This window comes from Nipponia nippon, unplaced genomic scaffold (genome assembly GCF_047370975.1).
Source record: "Nipponia nippon isolate SJK-2023a ecotype South Korea unplaced genomic scaffold, ASM4737097v1 scaffold_3, whole genome shotgun sequence".
Taxonomy (NCBI): Eukaryota; Metazoa; Chordata; class Aves; order Pelecaniformes; family Threskiornithidae; genus Nipponia; species Nipponia nippon.
In genome coordinates, this window is record NW_028262347.1 from 107,823,293 (window position 1) to 107,843,484 (window position 20,192).

The 20,192-nt window shown below is 35.2% G+C and overlaps 1 protein-coding gene across 7 annotated transcripts in view; it reads left to right on the top strand.

Moving 5' to 3' along the window:
* The window catches only part of PCGF5 (polycomb group ring finger 5), a 75,155-nt gene extending 56,148 nt beyond the window's left edge, over positions 1-19,007 (top strand). For 6 of the 7 annotated variants that reach the window (XM_087764999.1, XM_087764996.1, XM_087765002.1 and 3 more), the window contains 5 exons: positions 1,674-1,822; positions 3,184-3,282; positions 4,927-5,016; positions 6,954-7,013; positions 9,350-19,007. In XM_087764999.1, the coding sequence (XP_087621125.1) occupies positions 1,674-1,822; positions 3,184-3,282; positions 4,927-5,016; positions 6,954-7,013; positions 9,350-9,397 (446 nt within the window). In that variant the 3' untranslated portion in view covers positions 9,398-19,007. The remainder of the gene's footprint in view (positions 1-1,673; positions 1,823-3,183; positions 3,283-4,926; positions 5,017-6,953; positions 7,014-9,349) is intronic. The other variant, XM_087765003.1, reaches the window with a different exon arrangement.
* The last annotated feature ends 1,185 nt before the right edge of the window (positions 19,008-20,192 follow it).

The following is a 20,192-nucleotide window of genomic DNA, read 5'->3' on the forward strand; positions in this document are numbered from 1 at the left end:
TGATGTTATGATTGGAAATTTGCTAATTTCCCTGGTTCTGGGGTTGGTTTGCCTTTCAAGACTTTTCAGACTGCATGACCAAATCTTCCTCCATTACTCAGCAGTGATAACTATTGAAAGTTGTGTATGTGTTTGCATTGCTGAAGAATCTGTGAATCACAGGCAGACTCCTCAGACAAATGCTTGTGACAGGTAGACTGTAGCTGCTTGATTAAGAGAGTTTGCTTCCTGGACTTTCACAAAAAGAAAAAAAAAAAATCTGTAGTTTGGTACTGTAAATTCTGTTCATAGCAAGGTGATAGGAACAAAACGTATGTATGATACACATTCAACTAAATGTGTTAATAGCTAGTAGAGACTTTTGGACAAATCTTTTATAATTATAAAATACTTCAATGTAGCTTAAAACTCATCTTGATATGTAAACTAAATGAAATGAATTAATTACTATGTCTAGGAACTTAAGCATAGCTTGATATTTGTTAAAGTTTTCATTCTATTTTCTCATCTTAACTCTTCTAAATGACTTTAAAAGTTTGTGGTAAGTGTAGGAAAAGAGCAGAATTTGATCTGAAAGTTTTTCAGGAAATGCAAAAGTAGCTTATTCAAGTTACTTGTGATAATGTTTTATTCAAACAGAGAGCAGCCTTTGTTTTAAATCAAAGTAAGTAAGTTCGGGATACAGAAAAAACCAAATGTATATAATAGGGTTATTTTATACTGTATTCCAAATGTGTAAAAATTACTCCATGTTATGGTTCATTGTATGGTTATTATTTACATACATTGCAGCCTTATCTACGTGTACTTGCTAGTCTTAGCATTCGAGTGTTCAACTATGCTAAACCTTTGAAAACTGCAGGAGATGGTGCCTTTTCCAAAGAGTTAGATTTTTAAACCAAGAATCAATAGAACATGTAACAGCATCAATGAAGAGAGATAACATGGTATATGTGATTATATAGGATATATGTGCTCTGCCAAAAAATATGGGGACCATTCCTCTTTTCTTATGTTTTTTGTTTTTAAAGGGGAATAAGTAAGTATATGGCTATTTAGTTATAAAATCCTCCTGGAGAGAGACACCTGGAGTTTTTAAATGGCATTACTTAGACCAGGTCAAAAGTGGATGAAAGTTAAGTTTTATCTTGCCTTAGTTTAATTCATGATAACATTTCAGGAACTTGTCTCCATTGGGTTATTGCAGCAGACAATTAATATGAACTGATTACCCGTGTTACTTTGATATACAAGTGTTGGGATTAGTTATTCCGCTGTTTATTTAAAAGCAATTTTTTTTGGCAGTGAACTGCCACACCATGGAGTAGGTTTATGTGGTTGAGCAGTCTTGATGCATGCACAGTTGCAGGGTTTTAATCACTGGACACAAACAGCAGTAGACAGCCATAACCATTAGTGGTTCATCTGCCTAATTATTTTCTGTCACACAGAAATCTGTTGTTTGCATATTACATTAAAATTTCAATAATATAACTTTGTTTTCAGATTTGTAAATTGATCAATTGAAGAATGCACTGTATTAAAATTGTATAAAGTTAATTTGAAGAAAAAATATGCCCTTGAAAATGAACTATTACTTTAAGTATGTTTTTGTTACTACTGTGACTTTTAATTATTTTACACTTAAATAATATGATCTTCATATTTTACAGATGAAAGCCCAAAAGCTGATAAACCCAAAGTAGATGAGGAGTGTGATGAAAATGAAGAAGATAAAGACTATCACAGGAGTGACCCACAGATTGCTATTTGCCTCGACTGTTTACGCAACAATGGGCAGTCAGGAGATAATGTAGTCAAAGTGAGTAGTAAAGATAATCTGTGCTGTTGTTATTGTTGGCAGAATAGCATCTTACAGGAACCAAATCATTTTATAACCATTAACAATAAACTGTAATGTGGTGACCTGTCTCCAATTCCATTCTTGTTTAGTCCTTTTGTTTGAAGCATTTCAATGCATCTTGGAATTTTGTAAAAACTACAATCCCATACAGAAATCCATCTGTGACAGTGGATTTTATTTTTTTTTCAATGGGTTATAGTTTTGTAGTCTGCAGCCTTGATGATATATAACTGCATTACACAACAGATTACAGCATACCACAGAGGTACTTAAAAAGCTAGCTGTAGGTGAGCTGCCTCTCACTTTCAGGATTGCTGTCCTACCATGCCAGTGTAAAGCTGCTTTTCAGATATGTTGTGCACTGAATGACTGGGATGCAGATCTTCTGAGCTGTAAACCTGATTCTGACACTGTGGCCTTGGGCAGGTCACTTCCATCTATAAAATGTGTAGGGTAATATCTGCTAACTTCTGTTTTAAGAATTAGGCATATTTGTTTTCTGTTCATGAAGGGAAGATTACCTCATGGTATTGAGGCTAGAAGAAAGTGTTCAGAAATGCTCTTAGATTTTAATAATGTTTTCTTAAATTACAAAGATAAGAATTAAAAAAATATTAAAAATTTGTCCAATAAAACACTACTTATATTTCCTGTGTACTCTGTTAAATGTATAATTTTGGAAGTTCTTACACAGTGAGAAAGTTTTGATTCAGCAAGAAAACATATGTATGTGTTATCACTGTCTGTTTACGCTATATACAGTAAGAAATCTGTATCTCCATCACCATGTAGGAGTCTCAGGTTTCCAGCTTTCTTGTTGAATCAAAAGTATGAGGTTCTGGATCACAGAATCTGTGATAATAGGTCACATCTCAGGTTTGTAGCTTCCCTGTATTTTACCTAGATTATTTGAGGGTGATTTTACTTCCTTTTTCTCTCAAGGACCGAAGAAATTCTAAGAAATTTAACATCTGTTTGACCCTCAACATAAGTAACACAGACACTTAGATTATTTAAGTTCTTCTGGGGTTTTTGGTGTTTATGGTGGGTTGTTTTTTTTTCTTTCCTGCCTTCTGTATCTTTTGGAAATTTCTTTAGAACCAGAGAAGGGTTAAATGAACTTGTTTGTCATCTTGTAAATATTGCAAAAAAAATGAACAAAAATGAACCCATGGTGCCATTATGAATTAGAAGAGAGTGCAGTAAAATTGGTTACTGGTTGAACAAAAATGCCAATTACAGCTGTTCTTGCACTAAAGATTGCTTACATGCTCCAAAATTTCTAACATGGTTTTTCTGTTTTGTTGCTGTTGCTTTAGGGTTTAATGAAGAAATTTATCCGCTGTTCTACTCGAGTGACTGTGGGAACTATCAAAAAGTTTCTCAGCTTAAAATTAAAACTTCCAAGTTCTTATGAGGTACATTTGAGAGAACGATGCTTGTATTTTTATTTCCCTGTGAAGTATTAGGTTTTTATGAAATTTAATCATATTTGAACTTGAGGAATATTTTTTTAGCCCAATCACTAAGTAGTGTTCAATATTCCAAGTTATATTTTCTGCCCTTAAATGAGAAGTGATCGTTTTATCACAGTGACTGAAGTTGCTAATCAAGGAACTCATACAGTTCTAGTAACTTCAGTTGCTCGCCTGTGAAGGAATAGATACATTAGGTTTTGGTATTTTTGTGTGAAAAATAAATGCTTTCTCTTTCCATGTGGCTAATAAAGAAAAGTCACTTAATACTGTTTTGGGCTAGTAGCTACTGGGGAAAGGAGAGACCAACTAGACATGTGCCAAATTACTCTGCAGTTTCATTTTCTTTAGATGTAAGAAACTATCCAGTAATTATGAAGAAGTGAGGAGCAATACCATTTGAATCTTTCAAAACGCAGATACTTTTTTTGCATCTTCTCTGGAATTAGATGGAATTTGATGGAGAGAGGGTCTTTGCTCCATGAGTGATTTGATCTTGGCCAAGACTCTTCCCTGGGGGGACTTGCTAACATGATAGAAGTTGTGATGCAGGATGGAGTTGGGAAGTGTGAGACTCCTGCCTCTGCTTTCCCTCTTCCCAAGGATACAGGAATTTTGACTTCAGCACAGACTATTTCTTCAGCCAGTTCTCTTACAGGAGTCAATGACTCCATGAACCACAGGCTGACTTTAGCACAAATGGCAGCATCCCAGCTTTAGTCAGAGGTAGGGCTGAGTTAGATTATGTGCCCAGGTTATTGCAGAGCTATATGCAGGAGTTTGTCACAGTATCATGACATGCTGACCAGCCATTTTGATGTCATTTGGTGTTGTTAATTATGTTAATTTAATCTGTCTCTGGCACCTTAATGGCCTGTGTTATGTAGTATCTGCTTACTTCAAAATTTTGACATTTTTTTCCTCTAAAAAACAGAAAAGCATTATGGCTATAGTAATGAAAGAATTTTCAAACATTTCAGTGGAAGGTAGAAGAAAGATGCACAGTTTAAACCAGCCATTTTTCGCAGTAAGATCATTAGGGTTTTTTTTTTATTTTGCCTTCAGTTAATGAAGAATCATGTTTTGTATACTCAGAAGTGTATTTTCGTTGTAATGTATAGTTATTTTTAAAGTAATTTTTTTTAATTACGTTATCATTTATTTCTGAAAAATGAAAATTACAATACTTCTGTTCTGTATCTTTGGGTTTGAAAGAGCATTGACCTAGCAAGAAAGCCTTCAAAATACAGCACAAGGCTTTCTCTTCAAACAGGTGGCGTGTAGTATTGATAAATACAGGGAGTGTTTGTCTACTAGTGATTACCTACCTAGTTTAGTAGACTTTCTTCTGTCCACACCTTAATTGAAAACACAAAAGTGAAAAAATTAAGTGGAGTACTACAATTAAAAATAGCAGTATAATTTATTGTCAGTATGTTTTATTTATCCAGGTTTGATACACATGTCTGATGGAATTATTGTATGATAGGAGTTGAGGGATTAACTCTCAGAGATTCACTTAGGAGTTCATTTAGACATTAAAATGTTCACCCCTTTGTCTTACTGTTTGTTCTGTTGTATTTTAAGCTGGATGTACTATGCAATGGAGAAATCATGGGGAAGGATCATACTATGGAATTCATCTATATGACGAGATGGAGACTAAGAGGCGAAAACGTAAATGCTGTTACGTTATTAATAAATGATGTTTTGGTATATTTACTATAGAGAGTACATATGCTTTCACAGCTCGGTCCAAAATATATTCTGTGACCATTCAAAAAAACCTTATTTAAAAACACATTTTGCATGTTTTTTGGATTTATGTTAAACCCTATGAGTGAAACCCCACAGCACATATATTGTGCAGATTCTGAAACTTAAAAATAGCAGGTATACAAAGTTTACATGCAAGTTCTGCTATGAGTTTTAAGTCAAGTATCTGAAAACCCAAGCACTTGTTCTTTTTCTGCAAATTTGCTTGTAGTGACCTTTTGAGTTACAATGGTTGGGGAACCTGCATCCAGCAGTTCTTTAAGAGTCTGTTTTATTCAGTAGTAAACTGAAAGCGACACTGAAAAATTATTGGAGAAATCTAATTGTGTTATTGCTGTTTCTGTTAATACTACACCCATTTTTTTTAGATACGCTGTATAACTCTAACATCCAGATAACACAGCTAAATGGGTTTTCCTTGCTGCATGTGTATATTTTAGAATTCCAATATTTAACTTATTAAAAGACATTTCTTTTAGGTCTGATACTCAGTTTGATTTAGTAGCCCTTACATTGGCTTGTATATTTAATATTTTTTTTGTTTAAAAGTCATATCCCCATTTCTTCTCTTTCTTTTATACATTCATTTGTGTATGGCTGTTGATTGTTCTTCAGTCTTTACTGCTTTGTAGTATATGCAGATTTGTTGTCTATCACTACCAGTGGAGGGTATATTGGCGTGCAGCTAAGGTTAAGCACTTAACCCATGTTAAAGTACTAATCTGTAGAAAATTCCAAACTTTCTGTACTTTTTTTTTTTAAAGCTTCCCAGTGCTCAGAATAAAAAGCACTGGGGCATGGACAGAGAAGACAGAGGATTAAGCACACTGTAGAGTTAATAATTCACAAGTTTCTTAAAGTTTTACCTTAATCAGAAGGGGGGTGGGGGAGAAAGGATAGATTTTGGTAGGAATTAGGGGAGTTAACGTATAGGCAAGTATTCATTGAATTTGAAAGTAATATTGCACTGAAATTTGATGATTGCTGAAACCCTGATATTGCACCAATAAGGGAGCTTTAAGTAGTATTTTTTCCAATACTGCCTTGAAACCAGTGGGTGTTTTTTTGGCTTGCCTTCTTATATTTTTGTTAGCATTGGCTGTACTCTTAGGAAATGTTGAGGCAACAGCTTCAGTGATACTGGAATTCTTTCATGACATTTAATTTTGCAGCCCCTGCCTACAAATGGACTTTTGGCAGTTGCATTAGTTTGGAAGCAAAGTAACTATCATCTTGACAAAAAGGACGTTATTTGTACTGGTTAAAAATTTTCAAAAATCTCAGAACTATAGTTCTTAACATTAAGTGAATATAAGAGTTGGCAACTCTTGATTAAATTTGTAAGTTGTGTTTACATACACATACTATAGTCAGGTATGTGTTCATCTTTTCCTTTATGTAGTTTTAAATCACTCCCTGAAGTCAGAGATCACAAACTAAAACCTGTAAAAGTTACATTGTGCTGGTAATAAATCCAGTAACATCTGGGCTTCTGTGATTTTGTTTTCCCTAACTGTGTTGGGTCTTGCTATAAAGCAGAAGTTGCGATGGTAATTAATTAACAATCTCTTCTTTTGGGTGAAGATCAATTAAATCCATTATCTCCATCTTTGGTACTACTCACCATGAGCTTTCACTGGCACACCTGTGGACCTTACAAGAGGTGGAGTAGTAAAGGGAAAATATCCATTTATTCGTTAGAGAATTCTTCCCTGTTTTAAATAAGTAAACTAATTTTAACCTTTACATTGGAAAATTTCAAAAAAACATTAAATGGTAAATGTATATGTCCAGCTGTGGATGCCTCTTATCTGATCAGAAAATCATCTCCTTCGCAGTTTCGGTGTCAGAACTGCTCATCTTCGCAAGTCTGCTCACAGGATGGCACTTTCTATCAGGTAAGAGGCACTCACGACTGTACATACTACAGTCATTAAGGTCCTGTCAGCACTTCAATTGTAATCCAAGTTGTGGAGTTTTTATAATTCCTCACTAAAAAGTGCTAAAACTCTATGAGCAAGGCCTGAGCATTTTTGTTCATTCAGAGAAAGCTTTATTGAATGAGTAAATACAATCTATTCAAAAGGTTTAGGGGTTTCCTTCACTTTACATTAAGCCACTTATCTTTTCGTTAGGAAGATACCGTTCTGTAGGCTGATACCTGCACTAGTTTGGAAGGATTATCTACCTCTTCCTATCTCATCCTTCTAACTAGTAGCATTGGGCAGTCACTGACAAGGGATAAAAACTGAAAAGTGTGAATCAAAAGAGACTACATTGGTTTCATCTCTTTATGGCAATTTGTATGTTCTTTTTAATGGAGTAAAGAAATGTTAGATTTTTCTAATACTGTGTTCATTTCACATCTTTTAAAATTAGAAATGGAATAATGCCTTATCTCTAGAATATAACAAACCAAAACCTCCAGAACCTGCAAACTGAAGTTGATTTCTAAATTTCATTGATCAAACTGGTTCATACCTATATGAAACAATATTTCATTTTCCTCATTGAGAATTTTGATTTGAACTGATTCCTAAAAGTTACTTTGGAAGTTTGAAATAATATTTTTGCTTGAGCAAAAAATAGAAGTTAATGGTAGAGGGTCACTCCCCAGTATGGATGGGAGTGACCTACTGCAGTCATGCCTACTTCAGTAATTAGGATTGTTCCAGCATAATGCATTTTATTTATACAATTGGTTTGTAATTTTGTTTGCAAAAAACACTGAGCCTTACTGGTTTACAGGGCAATTTCAGTGAGGTGACTGCTCTGTCTCTGCCTTTATGCACTTCCAATTAGAGCTGAGAACTTTTAGAGACAATTTATATAATCAAAGTGAAAAACATGTGAAATAGCATTTAAATAATATGGTAGTCATATCCTAGGCAAAAAAATCAGAGACCAAGTAATTTATGATACTACAAATATATGTTTGTTCATTGCACATGCAGACTACATGTGGTGCTCCCTGTCTTCTCTCCTAAATGCTGCTGCTACTGTTGAATACCTCTGGTTTTATGTTTTGATTTCTCTGCACTCCAGTTTGTAAATCCCCAGCAAGTATGATCACATCTAGTTCTGGTGATCATTTTACTACCATGGCATGGAAAGTTTATTAACCTGTATAGGTCTCTGCAGTGATATCTTTATTTTTTTGTCACTGAAGTTCATCTGTATTGCATTTGAAGGACACAGTAAAGTATTTCTGGTTTTAATGATAGCTTCTGTAATAATTCTTCATAATTCCAAATTTGCAATAAAAAAATACTTAAATTAGCAATGTTCCTCTGCCCTGTGGCAGAGAGGTAGTTAAGCCCATACAGTTGCTGAGACAGGGAGATTTTCCTGGGTTTTGTACTATAGAGAACGTCCAGTATCCTAATGAAGTTAAGAGGAAAACATCAGACTTAAACGAAATGCTGACAGACTGAAAAAATAAGACTTTTAGTAAAACAGAGCTTCCAGCAACAAGTGCCCAGGCGTTCCACGGCACTTTCTGGAAACCTACCCACTCTTGCCTCCCATTCCACAATGGTTTTGTCCAGTTTGGGGATCCAAGCAGTTAATTTGCCTTTTTTTTTTTCCAGTAGGAACTAATAAAAATGTATCACTAGATCTGAAGTTGAGGAGTTTGGGTTTGGGGGAGAAGTTAGCCCTCATGTCTCAGAAAATCAGCTGACAGCAGTTTGACCTGATTTTTTCTTTTTTTCTTTTTAATGCCAGAGTAGCCTGGCTCCCATTAACTAGTGCTGACTACTAGTATAGCTATGGAACCTCTGTATATATAAAAATCAAAGAACATCTGTAAATGGACTTTGTTTTAGAAAGTATAAAATTTCAAGATTGCTTTTCCTCAAACACAGCAACACAGAAATAAGAGGAGTTGTTTGAGCTGTTTGAGCTGTTTGAGCACTTCAAGAGTATATGTCATAAAACATATAAATCATTAAATATATAAAAGCAGATACAGGAATTTTATATTAATGACAAATAACTACAACTAGCTGACTTAGAGAATAAATATAGATTTGAAGTACAGGTATGGATTGAACTGTTGAAATGTATGGAATTATTTCGTGTAAATAAAACTGATTGCCATATACACATGTCTTAGGGATAAGCTCTGGCTATTCTTAAGGCAATCTTCAATTGCATTTTCTTTGTATTTTTTATGAATTACGTGTTCATGTTTTCTTGTCTGGTTTTGTTGTTGTTTTGCTTTTGTTTTTAGTCTTACCCTATGGTACTTCAGTATCGACCTAGAATTGACTTCGGTTAGACCAAAGGGCCAGATCCCACTGAGATGAATCCTGCACTATTTGTTTACCCATCGACAGATTGCACAATGAATGGATGTGCCTGGATTAGGGGGACACAACCAGATTTTCAGCATGCAAATAAGGACATTGTCTTTCTTAAAATTGTCAGTTGCATCTCTGTTGTTTCTATTAGAGCAAGCCAAGTGCCATTCTGCTACTGAAATGTGCATAAGATATTTGTGTATCTTACGAGTGTGCTGCAAATCATAGCCAAAATCATGAAGTGTACAGTCAAGATTCAAAATCTATGGAATATTTTTGCTTGCGTGTTAGAAATTTTTTCTGGTCCTAATATTGATTACACTAGCAAAATGGCAAGAGTGCTCATTCCATGTGGTGTTGCAGTTTCACACACTTACTATTTTACTGAATATTGTTGTTTAAATCATAGAGTACTGTACAAAGAACTAAGGATTATACCTTGAAAATATTTTGTATAGAAAATATATTTAGAAAAGTGGTGATTGGGCCACTACCTTTTTCTTGATAAGCTTCTCATGGGTCCAGGTATAGCTCACTCATGAGTGTGCAACAGTCCTTTTGCAGTGAATGAAGATTAATTACCTTTAACAAGAGATGTAGAACATGGTAATTCAAACCAGTGATTTTAAATCTTCTAAATAGATTCTGCTAATATTGCTTAAAAGCGTCGCAGCCTTTGTGATTGCACTTTCCTGTGGTTTCCCTAAAGATTGGAATTTGGGATACTAGCTATTTTTGGAAAATGGCTTCTGGTCAGATTACATTTCTTCTAATAAAGCCTCCATAAAAAGGAAGTTAAAAATAATGTCAGTGTCTACGGAACAAATAAATTTCACTGTAAGATTCCAATCAAGGCAAAATTTTACATAATTATTGCCTTTCATAGTAAGCATTTCCTTTTAAGATTGGTTGGAGGTATATAATATGCTAAAACAAAAATAATACATAGCTTTAATTACATTATATCTCTCTTGTGACTATCTGGAGTTTAGAATTCGTTATAGAAATTTTCATTCATATTTCCATAAAAATAGAGGTAATGCAATACTGAAGATAAGCAGTCTGACCAAAATAATTGTTCAGGTCGTCTTTTTCCTGAGACCTGGTAGTGCTGGATTAAAAAGTGATTGTTGCCTTAGGTATTGCAAGCGTAATGGTTCTAGTATAGAATGTTTATTGAAGTTTCTGGTAATGTTGCAGGGAGCATAGTAATGCATATGTTTTCTGTAGTCTTCCGTTGTCTTTGCTCTGCTTAAAAGTCAGTTGAGTTTTTCACTTCAAATTCTGTGGAGATACTTATAGTTCAGTACCTTTATGTAATTTCTACTATGTAATTTCACTGCTAGTATTGTAGATAACTGTTTACTTTCTTATGCCTTTTGCATACAGCAAAAAGGAACCAAATCAACTTTTCAGAAGCTACTATAGAGTGAACTAATCATACTTAGATAAGACAAAGTGAAAATTCTATCTTGGGATCAAGTATAAAAGATAGATGCAAGGCTGTTACTCCTTTGTAAATTTTCATTCATGTACATTAGTATGTTTCTGTAGGAGAAGGAAGCATGCTGTGGATTAAATCTGGCCCCTTTAATGTTAGTAGGAGTTCTAACATTGATGACTTGAGGAATCCGTATATAGTCGTGTTAACTTCTACCATTGCACTCCAAAGCCCATAAGACATGCAGAAATAAAGATGCTGTCGGTAGCAGTCTTTAGGAAACCTGCCATTGCAGGTCAAGGTTGCACATATTGTGCAGGTGCCAGTGAACCTGGGGAAGCAAAACGTCTAGGAAGCTGCTGCTCCTTTCTGCAGGCATAGTGTGCTGACTGGTATAGGCACTGGTTTGCCCACGCTGTAGATGAGGATTGTACGTGCTGGCTGCAGGAAGCGGTCGTCTTTTTGCCGACCCAGCCTATGATGTACTACTTGACAGAAACAAGAAGATACTCCATGTAGGGAGGGATTTCTTTCTCTGCAGAGTCTCTAGGGAAAAACAGATTCGTTGTGTATATAGAGGTCCTGCTCATGGAGCAGCTTGGAAGAGCAGAGCATGCATTCTAATTGCAAATCATTCTTCTCTTTAGTATATACAGTTGTTTTGTATGGTAGAAATAGGATATTATTTGTAAATATTTACATGCACATACAAATGACACCTTACAGTTTTTATATATTTCACGTGTTTTTATACCAGAATTTTCACTGTAGATTGACTTGACATAAAATGCCTGTTTCAGTTTATCACAAACCTAATGGTAGTACTCTTAAGCATAATTTCTGCTTGGTGCAGGGGACAGTTTTTTTTCCAAACAATTGCGCTTGCTGTTTTGACAAATTTGAACAGACTTGTTTTAAAAAGAGAAGAACACATTATTTTTAATCCATTTTCAGTTATCTTGCACAGAAGTTTGCATCCACCTAACAGGATCCCTGACGTAGGACTACTTCGTATTGGCTTCTGAATGGCAACTAACAGAGGATTTGACTAATGACTTTCTGTATTCACAATTCAGAGAACCATGAATTCTCTTGATCAGGATTGGACATTGGTTTAATTCATGGTATTTTCTTGATGCAACTTAAAGCTAGATTACAGAAGGCAAATCTTCATTTTAAGCATGGAAAATACTGACAGATATGATTTAACGTTCCTAGCTGAAAATCGTGGCATTAAATGCATATGATCTAGCCACCTACACTTTATGCATTTCTGATCTGATGGCATGGTGCCTGAATGCTGTTATAGTTTAATAGTTTTTGTAGCAGTGAAGTGCCAGTGAAATACATATCTTAACTGGGCAGCTTGCATAACACAGGCGTTGCCTTCTTTACAGGAAATTTCTCTCCCGTATAGTACCTATGTGCCGTGTGTCTACAGATATGCATATTTAATTCATTTGTGCCAATTAAGAATACCTGAACAGCACAGGAATATGAGAATGCCTGTACAGATTCCTGTGTGCCAAAGATGGGGTAAAGTGAAATGAGTACCTAAGCATTCCATTAAAACTGCACCATATGCCATCCTAGAGCAGATTGCTGTATACAGTCACACTTTCTGAGCATTTCCATGACAAAGTGTCACCACTGCATGTTTGCAAAGAATAGGAATATAAAGTAAGTGTTGCTGCCACTGTGTTTCTATGGCTTTCCCATATTGGCAGTACCTAGCTGCAGAGGAATAAGACCTAAATAAATTCCACACTACTACCTAACCTTGCTGTCTCTCATTTAGCACATTTGGTGTGTTTGTTTTTTTCCCCCTAAAAGTGAAAAACTTGTATCTGCTGTAACTCTGGGGTAACTCATTAATGAAAGTCATAAGGAAGATTTTGTTGAGCATAGCTGTATGCTGCATTTGTCTAGTAACAAACTGTAAGCTGGATTTTACACGTGAGATCCTATAGTACCTCAAACAATATGGAATTAGATGATTAATCAAGAAATGTATCTTCCATCATACATTACTACACTGCTCGTAGCTAAGGGCCTAGTCCTATAAGCATATTTTTATTTGGATGAAATACCAAATAAGATTACTACAATAAGTGACTCATCACTATAGTAGGTACTGTTCATATGAAAGCTTCTGGGATTTGGGTCCTAGGAGTATGCAGCGCTGTAAGTATATTGTGCATACTCAGCTAGCTTGCAGTTATCATGCAAAAAAAATTTCTAAAAAGTATTATTTTGACTTTATGGAAAATGTTATATAAAGCAAAGTGCCTGATTATTAATACAGAATACCTTTTAAGCCCATTATTTGCATTTGGCAAGGTAATATTTGCTTCTGTATTTTATCTATGGTCTGAATATTTTCAGCAAGAATATTTCATAAACATGCTGTATTGAGAGGCTTTCTTTCATGGGAAACAAGCAGAAAAAGAAATGTGTTCTGTTAGATAATTTAAAATTCAAAAAACCTATCTCAGTAGAAACTACGTGAAAAGAATTACTTTTATATTGAAATTATTTCATGTTCTGCACGAGGAGCCCTTGAATTCTGGATCTTGGTCTTTTTTTCCTTAGGCTCCAACAATTTGACTTGACTTCTCTCTTGCACAGTTATCGAAAACAGTTTCAGTATATCTGCAGGAGAAAAGAGATTGATCACAGTCCCTTTAGATATAAGCTAGGCTCTTGTTCGCCGCTGCAGACAAAGTGATGGTCCAGAGTTCCATCTCATCTCTCCCGTGTATAATTGTTAGACATGACTTTGTGAGAGAAGTAAACAATTTTCCTTCTCTACCGTTTTCTAAAATAACAAAATAGGCCAGTGTTTAGTCCTTTAATTGAACTAATCACTGACCTGTATTGTTCCATTTGTGGGGTTTTTTTTACATTTTTAGCTTAGTCAGGTACTACATCTGGTAGAAATATTAGAGAACAGAGTTGTTCAAAGCCAGTCGTAAGTCTCAAAATAAACAGGTTGAGCCCTGTTTATAGAGGGGCTACATAAAATACTGGTCAATTACACGGACTGATCAAACTCATTTTTATCCTGGAAAAGACCAAAGGCAGTTAAGACACATATGCCTATCCACAGCAAATACATGAAGATAGAGATGCTTAAATCAAGAGCTTGGTCCAGTTTCTTCACTTAACCTAGACAGGTTGAAGGCATCTGTTTGATTCCATTGAAAATGCACGTATCACGCAGGATATTCCCCTCTCGTTTTACTTCATGCTATGTTATTTTATTATTTATCTCAGTTAAAATGTCTATTCAGGCACCCTGTGTCCTGCAGTTAATTCTAGGTTATGCATCCTTTGCCCGTTCCCATACCCCACCCCATTTCACACCCAACAACATTGCAGAGTTATAAAGGAAAAATTGCACATGAGGAATCAGCTCATAGGTTTGGTTTGTCAGGCAGCTCTCCTGAACAGTTTTCACAGTTCTGCATTTTGAATCCTTTGTAGCCAGTTTGAACAAAGTAATACTTCTGCAAGGTGTTCAGCTAAAGACACTTGTTTGAGGAAGGATTGCAGTCTACTGGACCATGTTCCAGGATGGATTCCAAGAGACAAGGGGAGAGATTCACCCTAAAGGAAATGTGAAAAGCTTCCAACTGCTCATTTACCACTAGTTTTATCACATATGGGTAGTCTGGCCTTCAGACCTCAGCTGAAAAATCTTTCTGGAGGAACGTCCTCCAAAACATGATCTTAAAATGGTAATATATTTTTCTTCATAAACAGATCTACTTGTTGATTTTTATTTTTTCTTTAAACTACTGTCTACACTGTCTGTAGATCAGATTAAAACATCAGATTCCAGAACAGGAACTTGATTAATTAATGAATTCCTGACACATTCTTCCATCCAAGGTATGTGCCATAAATCTTCTGAATTCAGGTAGCTTGCTACTGCAGTTGAGTAAGGATGTCGTTTCATTCTCTGGTGAGCAATTTAGATCCATGCAGTTGCAAAGCGTGGCAGTAAAACGGAGGAGCTCTGTAGATGGGTGGGAAGATCCAGGCTACCTTTTGTACTTGCAGAAAGAGACCCAGTTCTGTAGGCTTAGGATGGAGGAGGCATTTTGGAATGAAAGATGTCTACAAGTGGAATTTTTTGTAATTACATTAATTTTAACCAAAGAGAGGCATTAGTTTGACTTTGCATGTTTATCTGAACCATTAGGCATACTTTTCTTTGAAGTAACTTTTACGTGTATTTTTAGCAAATGCTTCCTTCTAACAAGGTTTAATAATGTGACAGTTGACAGGATGAGGTGAACAGAAGTAGTTGCTGTGCATTTTCCTTTTTCCTCATGATAGTGAGTGGAAAGCAAAGTAAGAGTTGAGAGTAGGTTGCTATACAATATACAAAATTGCTGCAACAGTAAAACGTTTGTGCTGCTAGTTAATGTACTGAGGTTTGTATTACAAATGAAGTTGTAATAAAGATGCTTATTATCAAGTGCGAGGCACATATTTTATGATGGTGTTCTACTCCTAAACTTCTGTTTTGTATTATATTGAGTATAGTAGACATTGTTGCTGTTGTCTCATGAATTTTGATGCGGTAAAATGAAACACGCTCCCTTTTTACTGAAAAATATCACATACTAATTGATTTAAAATTACTCTTTGTTGTCAGATATTTAGTTTGTTCATAAAAAAAGTATTTTAAAATAAACTATTTTTATGGATAATCTAATTGCCTAATAGTTTTAAGGGACCTATTTAATACCAAAGGTAAAGCCACCCAGAAACTGACTTGGAGTAAGGCATTGACACTTCTGGAGTGCAGTGGTCAAGAGTTACACCTGGAATCAGTCAAGCAGAACTTAACTGGTGGTAGCTGTCTGTGTCACCAAGCTAAAGGGTTGGGCATACCTGGCAGTTTCCAAAACAAAATAGAAAAGGAAAAAAGCAACAGGAGTAGCATAAAGGTTGAGTTAACAGACCTAGAGTAGCTCTTGGAGTCATAGCTCATGTTCACAGAGAAAAGCACAAAGGCTTGCGTTACTGATGTGTCTGCTATACCTGGCTTGTGAGCTAATAAAAAACTTCAGTGTGCTGTCAATCCTGTAAACCTTCCAAAGCACAAAATATTCACCAAGCTACTTTTGGGTTTTCTAGTTGTAGTTCAGTGATATTTTGGAGGGTGGAAAGGACAGACTTGGAGGATAATGAGAAGATATTAAGTATGTTTTACAGATTTTTATAGATATTTTTTTAGCAAATGGCATTGCTGTCCTCGACGTGAGACCATTGATTAGCAAGAAGTCGATTATTTTACTTGTGCAGTATAAAATAGAAAGAATAAAGAAATCCAAATAGCTTGATTTCCTTTTCCAGGATAGTGATTAACTAAACTGGAAAGTAATAGGACAATTTAATTATTTAGCAGACTGAAATATTTCATTCTAAAAACTTACTGATCGTATTTTTTTTCTCAAATACAAGCTTCTTAGAATAAACATGAAGCAATGCATCATTTTTTTCCCTTATTGCAGACTATTGACTATGGAAAGGAAAATATTTTGCGTTTTTTAAAATTAATGCAAAGCCTGAATTGTTGGATGTTCCAGGCTACCGAATAGATGATATAGAGTTACTCTCAATGGATTTTTTTTGGGATGGGGGCCTAAGTGTCCTTATATAAGCTGTGATCCAAGTTATGATAAGAAAGGAGCCTATGGTGAGCAGTAATAATGTTCTAATGCTTCCTTGCATTTGATCAGTAGTTACCAGTTTTTAATATAGCAGCCCTCACAGTACTTAGGAGCTCATAGAACATATTGTGATGTTATGTTGCTAATTTGTTTTAAAATATAAAATGTTTTAAGCTTTTTGTCAAAAGTGATAACATCATATTACAAATAAACCTTTTTGTGGTTGTAAAATTTAGCTTATAAATCATTCAAATTGAAGTGAAAAAACACAGGTCATTGTTAATGACAGTCTATCCTACTATTAAGAATATATGTATTTTTGTAAAGGAAAAGCACTTGTAGATATTTAATCAGTCCAATATCTATCTATGTTAATGTTTTGAAAAAAAAAGAAAACAAAATGCTGCTTAGAGTATCACTTACATATTTTTATTTTTTGTGCTTAGATGCATTTTCTGTTGATTTACGGAATGTTTATTCTGTGTGAAGCTGTATGGTTAGTACAGCTGGGCTAAATGCATTTCTTACCTTAATCAATTGTATCTAACTATGATAATATATTTTCTGTCCGATCAGACAGCTAATTGCAAAACATAGACTGGTGGTGCTGTTTTTCATCTTTGATATTCGCTTCATCCTGCCTTATAACATTTCTACTTCATAATAATTGTAAAAAAAACCTGATAATTTTTTTCTGATGTTTGTGTTTCAGTGGAGGTTTCAGGGTATATTTGGTTATTCAGTTGAATCTTATTATACTTATAAACATTTTTATAAAACGGTGACAGAATTTTACGTACAGTATTTAAAAAAACAGTTCCCCGTATGAAAAAGTCTGCCAGATTAGTCAAGTTTAATACTTACTTTCCTCCAAAGGAAACTACTGCTGGGAATATGCATGGAACATGATCGCATCACTAAAGTTTCTGAGCATTTGTACAAATAGTGTTTTTTAAATTCAGAGTAACTCATTTCTTGTAATATTTAGCAGCTATTTGAAACCTCACTCTTAGCTGTATTTTAATTCAACATAGTGCATTAACACAGTTTCAGGAAAAAAAAAAACCAAACAAACAGTAAAGCAAAGAATTTTATTCAAGTACAGTAAAGAGTGGCAACCACATTTGTTTGTAGTTATTAGTGTACAATCTAAAATCTGTTTACTTATTTCAGTGGGATTCTACAGGGGTCTACTCCGTGGGCCTGATGCTGAGTTAAGCTCTTCAGCGTAACCTCAGTGCAGCTACTTTCTTTCATTATCTGTGTAGCTAAGACTTGAAATGACCCAGAGTTCCCACTTGCTCACTGAATTTCCTTTTATGGGTGGCTAATATTGTTTAAATTTAACCTTATTATATTAACCTTCCCGTAAGTAAATAAGTTTTGCAACATTGAGTGTGTACACTAGCAGTAGAATTCAGTGTTATAAACTCAGCTGGGTAAATAATTGCATAATTGTCAGATTGGGGGAGAACTTCGCTCAGACTACGAACACTTGTAATGCCACTATCTCGTTAATAAGCATGCTTCACAACGATCTGCAAGTGATCAGGTTTTGATGTGTTTTATTACTTGAATAATTTCCATTTTTATAATTTTTGTTAGGAGCTAATTTCTGTATTAATTCATTGGGGGTCAACATCTCAGGGTCCACAAAGTAGCAGTTTAAAAACTTAAATCCATTTGAGCGGAGTGCAATACCAGTATTGCAGTCTTGTATCTTTTAAAGAACCAAATAGGTTGTGTTTCGAAGTATTTAAAAAAGCACTATAAATTTCACCCAGTTCTACCAAAGGAATGTTTTGGGTTTTTCTTTAATCTGTGCTAAAATCCTTAGAAGTTGAGTGTGGCCCTGGAAAAAATGAGACACCTATAACTGAGTTAGCACTAGTGAGCAATTTTACCATTAGGTAAGGGAAGTGGTGGTGCTAGGGAGGTGTTTTGGCAAAACCCCATGGTCCTGCCTCTTGATAGAGAGTGAAGTGTGCCTGTTCAAAGCTGCGTTGACATGTGTAAGCAACATTTATTTTAGAACAACAGCTCATGCAAACCCTGTAAATGGACCTTTTAGAATCTTATGTGTAAATATATCTGATATGTAAAGATATTTCTAGTTATGTAACTACCTGTATGGCTCAGTACCGGTGATGTTAAATGGAGTGCTTCATGCTAATGTCAAGAATGTTCACAGCACCTTTATAACAGCTGATAACAAATGACAATTTGGTCTGACCCGTATGCTCTAAGATGCCTCTAGCCCAGTTGGATTAATTTTATGAAAAACCTAGATGAGCAAGAAGTATAACTAATCTGCTTACTAGCACTGAATTGCTCCTTTCTCAAAGCAATAAATATATTCATGTTGTAACATCTGTTGTGCAGCCTACAATACGAGTTGTTTTGTTGCATTGTTTCTATATAATTTATTTTGTGCAATAAAAAATCTCTGGTTTTATCTGACTTCTCTCTAGTTTGTAATAATATTTGAATTAAAACATTTACTAGCTTTATGTCTTAATTATGCAAGCATACTATCAGCTCTCAGAAACGCAGAGTAGAAAATGGAATGCAGTAGTATTTTGCCTTATAGAAAAATCAGAATGTACTTACATGGCCTAATTTTGTTCTTGTTAATGTCACAGAGAGTGCTACCATTAATTTTCGTGGGTGCAAAGCCTGCGTAACACTACAGTTGACTGGATTTGTCACCCCGTTTGTAAAATACAACCAGGTGGGTTACACAATGTGACTGTGTGTTCGAGGCTTTTTTTAAAAAGTACATTTCAGTGCTTAACAATCCCATAGAGCTTCTGCCACAGTTTTTTTAAACCTAATTTCACTGCTTTTTTCATGTCAGATTTATTTTTTCCTTTTTGTTCTCCCCTCTTTGATGTTTTTCTGAGTTAATATGATTTCAGTAGTATTTATTGTTCTGTGCACTTACCTTCTGATTACCCTTTATTATGTTGTTGGGGTTTTTTTAACTCTAAGGTAACGTAAAACAAATGTGCATGCAAATTAGAAGCTAGAGGATATCCTTATAAATGAGCCCTTGGTGTGAACTAACAGTCTTCATACTTATATACTGCGTTATTGCAAAGAAAAACAGTGGAGGGAGAGCTGTTATTCGAAAAAACTCATACTTTTACTCTGAGATGCTACTGTGAAGCCTGCAGTAGCACTGCATGAGATCTGAGATGTGGTTCAGATTTGGAAATGATAGAAAGGATTTCTGATTAAACTAAAATGACCTGAGACAAATAGCATTTTGCATCCTCTTGTAAAATCCTTCTAGATGTTAGCCGAAGAAGACAACAATTGCTTGTGAACACAAATGTGAAGGTATACATAGTATATTGCAATATGTACATATGATTAAATGAAACAAGTTTTCCGTGGGGTTTGTTGGTGACATTGCAGTTCGCTGATACACAGGCAAAGAGCCGTTGTGGCACCACTGGCTGCTGTGTAACCTGTGCAGCAGAAGCAGTGCAGCCTCGCTGGCGTTCTGTGAACCTTTTTCATGTTGAACATTTGACCTCCAGATTTGTCAAAGGTCATAGACTAATACTTTCCCTTCTAGAAGTGTTTTGAGACTTAGGGTCACTCAGTGGAAAAAAACCCCAAACTTTACATAATGCTTCT